General features: G+C 35.8%; 1 protein-coding gene across 3 annotated transcripts; it reads right to left on the bottom strand.

The window, feature by feature from the left end:
* Window positions 1-4175: 4175 nt before the first annotated feature.
* On the bottom strand, window positions 4176-11094 carry LOC109209712 (calmodulin-binding receptor-like cytoplasmic kinase 3). Of its 3 annotated transcripts, none has more exons than XM_019373029.1 (7): window positions 9794-11094; window positions 9365-9619; window positions 8702-8985; window positions 6341-6506; window positions 6166-6255; window positions 5317-5615; window positions 4176-4640 (listed from the first exon to the last, which is right to left on the bottom strand). In XM_019373029.1, the coding sequence occupies exons 1-7, from the start codon at window positions 10047-10049 to the stop codon at window positions 4431-4433; spliced, it is 1560 nt and encodes a 519-aa protein (XP_019228574.1). In that variant the 5' UTR covers window positions 10050-11094; the 3' UTR covers window positions 4176-4430. The 3 variants fall into 3 exon arrangements, with proteins under 3 accessions (XP_019228574.1, XP_019228576.1, XP_019228575.1); XM_019373031.1 differs by having other exon boundaries at window positions 10871-11093; XM_019373030.1 differs by having other exon boundaries at window positions 9365-9666; window positions 9794-9884.
* Between the last annotated feature and the right edge of the window lie 885 nt (window positions 11095-11979).

Raw genomic sequence — 11979 nt, 5'->3', positions numbered from 1 at the left:
TTTTATATATATATATATATATATATATATATATATATATATATATATATATATATATATTTGTTCTGTGCTAACATACTGAGTTCGTAGCACCAAAACATATTCGTCATTGCCTGAACAAACCAGAGATTAATGAATCAGCATCAGACAGTAGAGAGTCTCGAACTGATGATCTCAAATTATTCTAGATTTCTCAGTTTTGCAGTGGAGAAGGCCAATCAATTTGTTGCCAAGAAAGGAGGAGGTTAAAAAAAGAAGAATATTTTAATATATCTCTTCTTTTTGTTCAAAATTTTCGTCTCCACTCTCCTTTGGCCTATTTAAGCAAGAATCTTATCTCATGGTGCATCTGTAAAAGGTCTTCTAGTCCCACATCGACTATATAGCAAAGCTCCTATGTGCAAAGTTGGATATAAAAGGGTCCAAGCGAAACATGGAAAAGCATACCTTTCTCGGCCTTTTGGCTAAGATCAAGTGTAGTATCTGTTCTTATCAGTTTAATAATTGATATGTGAGTCATCGACTCACACGATATTAACTCAATTTTTTAAGGGGGAAGGTTCATCATGATAGCTTGCTATCGGGGCCTTCAAGCGTGGCCTTGGTGTTGCACTGCTGCCTTGGCCTGGCGCACCCCACCAATTCTAGTCCTCAATTTCTTCTTTTGCTGGAGTTTTATTTTGGTCTTTACGTTTTCTCTTTACCTGTTATGACTCATTAAATGGAACAATTAAGAAGAAAAAAATTAGGATAATACATTGAAGAAACATGTTGTTTCATTAATACTTAAGAAGCCTAATACAATCAATTAAATAATAGAATATTTTTACACAATTTTAAAGTTCTTTTAGAGGATTGGCAATTTGCAAGAGCGAGAGCTAAGTTACCCTGCAATATTGAAGTAAGTGACGCCTTCGTCCCTTGCGCCACACATAATTGACTCGCGCAAACATAGAATAGAGAAAGACCGAAGCAAAAACAGAAGAAAGAAAGCCCGAATGAAAGAAAGCTGACTTGGAGTGCCAAACCATCTTTATTTTTTACTAGAATGTATGGTTTGTTATAAAAAGGCCAAATACATCGGCACCCCCTAAAAGTTGTCTCCACTTTTCACTTAGACACTCTATCTTAAATCAGTTTCATTTGAACACTTTAACTAGATCTTTACTATGTCATTTAGACACAAAATTTGGAGGCAGCCAAACACAAAAAATGCGTGTAATTCACACGCCAGAGTGACAAATAAGACGAGTATGCGTGGATTCACTCGCTGTCATCTTCCCCAACTATCACTCATCACTAGAAAAATCATTTTTGGCCATTTCTTTCCAGCTCAATTCTGGGCCAAATCAAGAAATTCCAATTAATAAAGATTGTTCTCTACCTCCAGATCTAACTTTTCACAAATTTTAGACCATCCCACCACTAAAAACGTCAGCTCCGACATTCTGCAGAACTCCGGTGAGCTTCAGTTAGCCGGAAATTGAGTTCCAGCCGTCCAAATGAACAAAATCAATGCGAAAAAATACAGGTACCACCCCCCCTCCTTCCGTCTGCATCTGCCAAAACAAAAAAACACAGGTACCGTTTTTGAATTTTCAGATCTGGGGAAGGGAGAAATTTATGTCAATTTTTTTTCTTTCTTTTTTGGGTTGTAAATCCCTTCTTTTAGCTAACGGGAGAAGAAAAAATCTGAGTTGAGAAAAAAGGGAAGAAACAAAAAAGAATCTGGCGATTCTAGCAACCATCGGCCATTGCTCATTTCCTTTCCTCCTTCATCTCTATTATTCTATTTTGTTGTTGTTTTAACTGATAAAAGAGCAGAACTAAAAGAAGTGACCGGACATTTAATATTTCGGCGGCTACCATTAAAATCAGCGCGACATTTATCACCATTTCTGGTGTTCCATCGTTGTGGTATTGGAGATTCGTTCGTGTTCGGTCTATTACTGATTTCGTGGTTGGTGTGTAAATGTTAAAACCTTGATAACATATTACTGTTGCTTGTCGCCTCTTTGGACCTGGCCGAAGTTCTGACTTCTCCAGCGACCTCGTTCTTGTTCTGCTTGCCAAAGAATAGGAGGAAAAAGAAAGTAAAAAAAATAAAAAAATAGAAATACTGATTTCTCACGCTCGGAAAAATAGTGTAATACACGTATTATGCCACATCATCAAATTGTGTTTAAGTGACACATTTGAAATATGGTTAGAATGTTCAAATAAAACAGACTTAAAATAGGGTGTTTAAGTAAAAAGTGAGGACACTATACGGGGCTGCCGATGTTTGGCCTTATAAAAATAAACTTCAATGTGACATAGAAAGAAGAGTAATGCTTATATTAAGACACAACAGACTAAATAAGCGACCCGAACTTTCAAAGTATACTACTTTCAAGAAAAAAAGTTTGTTTGTGATTTTTGTAGGTGCATTATATATGTTTAATAACTCTACTATCAAGATACTTGCTGTAAAATTGTGTTACTGGTTGGTATTTGCTCCATATAATATACTAAATCAGAGCTAAGATTACATGGATTCATAAAATTAAATAAATTAATAAATAAAAACAATAACTTTATGTTTCTTGACTGCATTAGTTATTTTCACTCATCAATTAAATGCAACTGAAACAATATTAATCTGGTATTTCTAATGTATAGTTAGTTGAAAGAAGCATAAAAGCTCTTCTAGTCCCACACTGACTGGACAGGAGAGCTCCTATGTGAGGAATGGAATATAAAAGAGCAAGAGCAAAACATTGAAAAGCATACCTTTCTCGGCCTTTTGGCTAAGATCAAGTGTAGTATCTGTTCTTATCAGTTTAATATCTGATACGTGGGTCATCGACTCACACGATATTAACTCAATCTTTTAAGGGGGAAGGTCCATCACGATAGCTTGCTATTGGGGCCTTCAAGTGTCGCCTTGGTGTTGCACTATTGCCTTGGCTTGGCGCACCCCACCAATTCTAGTCCTAAATTTTCTCCATTACTCCCCTTTTGGTTAAGATCAAGTGTAGTATTTGTTCTTATAAGATATTGACTGCATTACTTATCAGTTCTTATAAGACAAGTAAGGGAGTTGTCTTAAAGTGGTGTGATCTTGATATCTGAAAAAATTAAATATTTTGGACAAAAAAAGTCCAAAAAATTACTTAAAATGGACCGGAGGAAGTAATTGCAGCCCCAACTATGTAATACTCATTTTAACTGTCAGTTAGCTTTTTTTAATATTAATAGTACAATTGTAAACAATTAACAAATTTAGTCTTGAATTCCTGAAGTGGTAGTTATTTTAGAATAATTTTTTTAAGCTAAAGTGACTGCTAATTTTGGACGGAGGAAGTATTTCTTTAGGCTATTCATGTCTTTCAGTTTCTCTTGATGAAATTCCAATAGGTACTTCTTAAGATTGAGGGAAGCTTTAAGCAAAAGATCCACTGTTTCAGCCCCATTAAGTAGCTAACCTTTGAAGCAAGAAACATGCAGAAAATGCTTTGCAGCCAGGGCTTTTGGTTTAATGGTAAGAGTGCAACGCTTAATGTGTGAGTTAAGCGGATGCATGGAATCAAATGTTGTCACAGACAAAAGTATGAAAATAGCACCGGCTAGCCAGTTTTCGGACTGGTAATTGAAAAATAGTCGGCGTTCACAAAGTCAATGAAAAATAGCTATTATTTTACTGAAACACGAAAAGTTTCAGAATAATATGTTGGATTATGAAGCTCCTGCGTATAAACTTCCAGCATATTATGTTGGAACTCCAACACAGAGAAAGTTAGCATAATATGCTAGATTATGGAACTCCTGTATATAAACTTCCAGCATATTATGTTGGAACTCTAGCACAATATGAAATTCCAGCACATTATGCTGAAATCTCATATGTAAAAAAATTCAAACTCCAGCATGAATTTTTTTCGAATTTTTAACGGTGTGTTTATTCAGATTTTATTTTTACATGAAAAATGGCTAAATTTCAACTACTTTTGAAACTGTATTTATTTTTCAATTATCAGTTGTAAATCTGATAATTTTTTATTTTTTCCCACAAAAGCTTGATAATTTGTGGAGAATGAGAGAGGGACGAGGCCATTATCTACCGAGTTTCGAACTATGTGCCACTAGCCCTCAAGGATTTCTCGGCTATCAAAAAAAATATTAATCCATAGAACTACTGTCAGTAAGGAACTCTTTTCCTGTTACTCACTCTGTCACTCTTCGATGAAGATTGACGAGACGACTAATGGGATTGACAAGTACAAAATACAGTATACTTTGAATACACCTGAAATCAGTGAATCAATATCAAGAAAAGTACCTTAACTGCTCACATATACAAACAATAAGTGGAAGATTGAGTAAGTATCTCCAAATCTCTATCCTTTCTAGGGAATAAACTGGGTATAGTCACAGTATATTTGCAGTTATTACTGTCTTCTTCCATTCCTCAAATAATCCATTCTAATTGCCCAAAGCTGCTCCCCAACAATCTTCATATCGGGGCGATCTTTTCGTGTAGGTGCTGCACACTGGATAGCCAAACCAAACATTTTTACTAGTATCTCCCCGCTCACGGATTCCTTCATTTGAGGGTCCAACATTTCCAACATGCATCCTTCATTGTATTTCCTAAAAGCCTGCATATGCATATTATGTTTGTACCCGATAAGTTAATATATGGATTAGTTACTGTTGTTATTTGAAAAACGACATGTTTTCGTTATCTAAGTACTGGAGAAAGCAACAGACAACTAAACACAATCAGCACATCTAACAGAAATAACACTAATCCTGCAATTTATTACTCCCTCTGTTCCAGTTTATGTGAACCTATTTCCTTTTTGGTCCGTTCCAAAAAGAATGACCCCTTTCTAAATTTGGAAACAATTTAGTTTAAACTTACAATTCTACCCTTAATGAGAAGCTTTTATAACCATACAAATACTCTGGACCCCTTTTTAACTTGTTTAGGACCGCATATTCTAAAAGTCTTCATTTTTTCTTAAACTCCGTGCCCAGTCAAACAGGGTCACATAAATTGGAACGGAGGGAGTAACTTTTAACAGAGACGATTGCACTCAAAGGCGGAGCCAGGATTTGAAGCTTATGGGTTCAGAATTCTAGTTACTAGGTTCTAAATTAATGATTTATGTATAACTAATGAATATTTTAAGACAAATACAGGGTTTGGACCAAAGCTACTGGGTTCGGATGAACCCGTAAAAGAAGCTCTAGCTCCGCCCTTGCTATTGGTAGAGCCAATAATCCAAGATTTACCCAAATTTAAGAGGAAAAAATGAGTAAAGAGCTTACCCATCTAAGTGTCACCCTCTGATCAGGAGGTCTTTTAAGCTCCACAGGACGACGACCCGTTAAAACTTCTAATAACAATACCCCAAATGAGTAGACATCACTTTTCGGCGTGAGTTGATACGTTTTCATGTACTCAGGGTCAAGGTAACCAACGGTGCCTTTCACTTTGGTTGAAACGTGTGTTTTATCAGAGTCTGAGTCTCCAAGCCGTGCAAATCCAAAATCCGCAACTTTGGCACGCATGCTCTCTGTCAGGAGAATATTTGATGACTTCACATCTCTATGGATAATTTGCTTCTCTGTGGCAAACAAAAATAGGAATGCATCAATTCCAAATGATCACGGGGCAGATCAAAATAGACCAAGGACTGAAACTAACACATCACCAACTCTAATCCTAATGTAGAATCCTGGTTTACAAGAATGGATAATGGAAACTTGAACCTCAACACAGGAGTTGCCGCATAAATTATAGGGCAAAATACAAAATTTGTTGGTCAGTGAAAACTAATTGCATTCGCTAGCCAAAAAGTGTATAAAATATGTATGTATATAATATACACACATACCAAAAAAAAAAAAAATTGTCTGCTATTATTTTTGGGAGCGGTTAAAAATATACATCTCTAAATTTTACATGGCTCAAAAGCTAAGGAAATAACAAGATCTAGACTAAAGGAATCTACCAGGTCAATATATCTAACGACAGTTAGCCTTAAAATTCCGATGGAGATTTGATCTTTTCCCTTTTCTTCATCTTTGTGTATTGATCACGTAAAGGAGTTTCAAGCATTGATAAACCATCGCTAACTAAGAAAAGAGAATAACTAGCGATGGAGAGTAACATACCAGCATATAGATGAAGGTAAGTTAGGCCATGAGCAATATCAATTGCAATTTCAAGTCGCTGATTGAAATCTAAGATTTTCCCACGTCCACCTGCCAAAAGTTAAAATTATTGCTCTCCACATTTTGACCATAATGGAAGGTTGTATTCAGTGCACTAAGTTTATAAATGCTATACCATCTAGATGTTCTCTTAGTGTACCATTAGGTACATACTCCGTAATGATGAGGCGTTCATTACCCCTATCAACATAACCAAGAAGCCTAACTAGGCTACGGTGCTCGATTTTTGCCAAAAGCTCAACTTCACTTCTAAATTCATTGCTCAAAGAATCAAAATGCTCCTGCAAAATGTTCAGATATTAGAATGATTTAATTCTTTTCTCTCACAGATAAAATCATATATATAGCTAAAAATAAAAGGAACAAGAAAGAAAAGCCTATCTTTCTTTCCTACAGAAGAGGTTACACGTCAGAGTTCAAGAAATAAACTACATGAAAAGATAGCTAGAATCCAACCTATCAACAATGAGTAACCCCGACTAGAATTTACGTGGTTTTTGTTTGTTGACTTTTTAAATTCACTTGCAAATAATATTTTTGAATTTGGTATTTATTTGATTTTTTATTTGGGAAAAAGAAATTTCCAAGGTCAAGTTTGAATAGTTGTGGTTGGAAGTGTATTTCAAGTGAAGTGTTTCAAATCTTCGACGTCCACTTACAAGTCTTCAATTTCCAAAAAAATCTTTTCAAAAAACTACAACTACTTAGATTTCATTATTCACAAACGTTTTTCCAAATTCAACATCAACTTCAAATGTCGTCCAAACGGCTCATAATGTCACATCCAGGTTGAATATGTGCATGTATCAACAACGTTCCACTTCCACCAATAAGGTCACCGTACCCCCCTACCCCCCCCCCCCCCCCCCCCCCTAAAAAAAAAAAAAACCAGCCCAACCCAAACCACTCCAAAATTAAAAAACGGAGAGCAAGAGAAGGAAAATTTTTCTCAAAACCCCCTTCTAACACCTCAAATTTTCAACATCTCATCGAGGTAATTCCATAAACTATTCGTTCTCAACATGAGCAAGCAAAGTACAGTGTAGAGAAGCAGCCAGCATGCTTTGCTGCGCGGATAAGGTTTTGGTTTGTATGACCATTTTGGACAGGTTATAGACTTATAGTAAGTCCCTTTTTCTCTCAATTCGATCTCCTTCCTTTTGTCCAAAAATCAGAGTTCATGTCTCAGTTCCTAAGTTAACTTGCACATGTGTCACAACCCAGTGTATCTATTGTTCTCCTTTTGCAACTTAGATCTTTCTTCTGAACAAGCTAGGATTATTCGCTGGTCCTTTGGATTTCAACTGACGTGCTTCACTCTTTCTCACTCAAGATTAGTGCAAGATCTTTCTCTTTCCATGTCTTAACTTATTTTTTCCTGCCTTTCCTCCTCTTTCACGCAAAACAAAAAGTTCAAAAAGGGTAAAGCAATTACTAGGTTAGTTCAGAATTTAAGAAGCTATGCCTTCTACAATAATATTAGTCCAACCAAAGGACACAATCATAGATAAAAACTAGCGACAAATAACATCAAATGTGTGAGTTCTTTCCCTAAAATAGAGGAAGGAAGTCGAATAAGAAAAGAGAGGAAGCATAAAAGTCGAGATAAAACCTAAATCATGAACTCCTTTGTTGTGAAAGAATTATTTTGTGACCAACAAGATCTTCACATTAGAGAATCTATCTTATGTTTGCAGTCTGGTAGATGCTAAATAGCACTTAACCTAGTAAAACCATGAATTATTGTCCCACTTCTGGTTTCTAAACTGGTAATTATCATCTATAGAATATTTGTAGAAGGTGCATTATGGTCCAACATTCTGTTTACTTAAGCAACTCTCCTTTCCGTGGAAAAGAGCTGTCCTTATGCCCCCAGGGTTAACTCAATTGGCAAAGGTTGAGGAACTTGTGTCTTAGGTCAAGGTTCGAGCCCTGCGCCAAGCGAACTAACTCAGCTATTTAAATGAGGAAGGGGGGTGGGGGGGGGGCATCATTCCTGAGCTACGAAGGCTGTGGCTGGCCCAAAAGGGTTGGCTCTGGAGGGATTTCTCGGTCATCAAGAAACAAAGAGCTGTCTTTTCTACTCCCTTAAACGCATGCGCCGGTAGTCTCTTCATCATTGTTTTATTTATACTTGCGCAGTTTTATATAGAAAACACCCTCAAAATTATGAAGGTAAATTGCAGAAAGGAAACGAATATGAGAGGTTTCCTGATTGGGAAGTTCATATGCTGAGAGGCTTTCACTTATCACTTAACTTAAAAAGGCAAGCAAATTCTATTAACTCATTCCCTCAAATTGTAGAATCAGTGTAAGGGAAGTAGGAAATTGATTTTGCCTTTTTCATGCTGTATCAGTTAATGCAACTACAACATATAGTGAATAGCTTCCTTTTTCACTGTTGTTCTGATAAATCATCAAATTATCGTGACATATAAAAGATTTGCAGATTCAAGATCAGTTGACATTATCTTACCTTCTTTGCACGTTTAATGGCAACTACTTGACCATCCGGTAGTTGAGCTTTGTATACCGTTCCAAACCCTCCCTCTCCAATTTTTTGGGACGGAGAGAAATTTTGGGTAGCTCTGAGAGCCTGATTCACGTTGAGGTGAATGGAGCCAATTCTATTGAGTTTCGGAGACATGCTAAATCTAGAGGGACTAGGCGGCACTCGAAGTGGACTAGCTGGCACTCGTAGCGGACTGCCTGGTGCCTTTTCAGGAACAAAATTCATCTCCATGGAGGAAGCAGAGTCCACTGCAAAGGTAATGCAATATCTTTATAAACAACCACCAAAACCAACAAGCGGAACAAGGATTTTCACCAAGGGGATTCAAAATATAAAAAAATAAATACACGAAAAAGCCAAGGGGATTCAACATATACCATATATGCATAAAAGATAATTTGGACATAGTATAAATAGTGTAATTCAAATGAACCCATTTCCGCCTCCCTAGCTCCGCCTTTATCAGGGCTCCAGCAGATATTCCAAAATTGATCATAAGTAGATTGAAAAAAATTCATGTCAATGGAAATTATCATCCGACAGTACTTAAAGTAAACTTATCTTCAGAAGAATGAAAACAGCTATAAACTGAATATGGAATATTGAACATTGAAAAGGTTAACTCACTTGAATTAGGATCCTTTACAAGAGCAGATTGATCCGTTTCCTTCTTTCTCGCACGAAAACAAGGGCAAATTAAGCCGCAGCAAAGAATAAAAAATACCGGTACCGCCATGACCAACTTTTGGGGGGTTACTGAAAAATTATCAGCACTTTTTTCCTTAGGCTTCCGTGCTGCTGTATCATCAAAACTGTGTTCGCTGGATCCTTGTCTGACCACCTTTTGTAGAAATTTTCTTCCCGACTTGAAATGCAACTCATCTGCAACATGGTTTGGACTCTACTATATCACTATAGAAAATTATAAACTGCGATATCCAATAGAAGCAATTAGGAAAAATACATAGAATTAAATGGTTTCTAATGAAGAACAACTCATAAGGATTTGTTGGAAAGACATTTGAAAACAATATTGTAGCATATACGACTGCATACCAATTGATAAGTCCAATCCACAATATTGAAACCCAAAATTTTGGATAAAGCAATGTTCTGCACGATCAAATTTGAGGGTGTCGCAGAATAAAATTTTATCCACTAACATGCCGTTCACATAAAATACTTGGCGATTTAGATCATCTGAATAGTCAACACGGTAAACTCCACAAACTTCTTCATGTCCCAACAGCGGAGAAGCAGAAATTAGTGGGAACTGCACCAGCAATAGTATACACAGCACAACTACAGCCATTTTCAGTAAAAAATGACATAATCACCCCATTTCATAAAACCAAAATATAACGGATCCATCGCAAATTCTTTAGCAACCACAAGCAACAATACAAAAGCCTCTTTTCCGGGTCAAGTCATGAAGTCCAGTCCCTTTTGGCAAAGTAGCTGAGAAACAAGTTTAGGAATTCAGATAAGCATTGATCAGGCAGGATCAATCTCCGCAATCAACGTGGCGAAAGTCAACTTTTTTTTCTAAGTTCCAATTGGACTACAGTGGAAACTACCTCAAAAACCAAAATAACTTAAGAGTCCAGATGCTTTCAGACTTTTTCAGCTAATCAACAGGAAATCCAGATTCAATAAAATCTACACCCATCAAAATTCCAACAACAATCCAGCTGTGCCAAATAGAAATTGAAAGCCTTAGACCTCAAAAAACAAGACTTCCCCAAGTTTCAGATTGGAATCTCTATTTCTCTTGTATTACCAAATCAAAACTGAAATAAGACAGCTAACTCCAAGAGATAATTCTTCTTCTACACAGATAGCACAGAAGAAGACTCAATCACATACCCAATTCACCAGATCAATAAAACCTCAAAAACCCAAATACCCAATTCACAGAAAGCTTGAATCTTTACAATATGGGCATTAAAACTTTGACATACCCTCTTCACCAAACAACCCAAATAGACAAATCAGATCAAGAAACCCTCAAAAACCTAAACATGGTAAGTAATTAACTTTGTCCACCCACTTTACCGAACAGCCAAATTAAATAAACACTGATCAAGAAAACTGATTAATTAGTCTGCAGTTGAAGTACTAAGAGAAACAAACCTGAAATAAAGGCGGCTGAGGTACTTGTGGAATTATAGAGAAGTACTAAAAGATTAGATTTTTTTTTAGTACTAGTAATTTTGTTCCAAAAGAAAAATCAAAGAAAAGACCAATATTTGAGAAGGTGGGGGCTAGTGAGGTAAAAAATGGGCTGTCAGTACGTAATATATGAAGTCAATGCATGCGTATGCATTCAGACGGCTAATTGCTGGGAATTGTTGACCGCTTGAGACGCTCTCTTCTTGGATTTGTTTTTGTCCCTTTCTTTCTTTACGTTACCTCTAAATACAAGTTGCCCAAAGGTCTTTCTTCTCCTTTTTCCCTCTGTTTCTTTTTTTTTTAATTATTTTGGTGCATAAGTCATTCCGTATTCATGCGGGATATGAGAAAGGGTCACACTTAAGAGGATACGATATAAATAGCATATCCTAATGCAGTCACTAATGGCTGCTTTCACTAATACTTATTATATAAATCGATAAATGTAATAACTTTTTTATACTAGCAGTGTAATTTAACTATTTAACATATTGTATATATTACCTACTATGTATTTTGGTTATAAATTAGTTGATTTAAATAAAGTTACATACAATTAATTTATAAGTGACTTAGTTGTACATTTTTTTTTTACATTGTTAATGCATGTATAGAATTGAATTTTTTTTTATTTGGTTTAAGGTACAGATTTATCCAAGAATTTAGGTTAATATATTCAGGGGTCATTTTGGTTTTGATATTTGAGAAATTAATATATCAGTATAAAGATCTAAATCTAATAATATAATGTTTGGACGAATTATGTCCTTTTGTCTCTCTTTTTGAATATTTGATTTAAGCTAGAGATTGATCAAAAAACTTAGGGGGAAGTGTATATATACACAATTTTTGAGTCACCGTTGAAGTCATATCCGTAGTATATAAAAAATTACAAGTTTATCATTTTTGGAAAAACATCAATATACGAGTCTGAAATTGTAAAAATTTTATCTGAAGTTGTTAGGTGGATTGAAGTTCATACAATTTTCATACATATAGCTGAAGTTCAGACATTTTTGAATGAACTTCAGACATAATATGGAATAAAGAAGAAAGAGGAGAAGAAGAAG

This window comes from Nicotiana attenuata, unplaced genomic scaffold (assembly GCF_001879085.1).
Source record: "Nicotiana attenuata strain UT unplaced genomic scaffold, NIATTr2, whole genome shotgun sequence".
Lineage (NCBI taxonomy): Eukaryota > Viridiplantae > Streptophyta > Magnoliopsida > Solanales > Solanaceae > Nicotiana > Nicotiana attenuata.
Note: the sequence above shows the minus strand (reverse complement) of the source record. Positions and strands in the feature narration are given on the sequence as shown.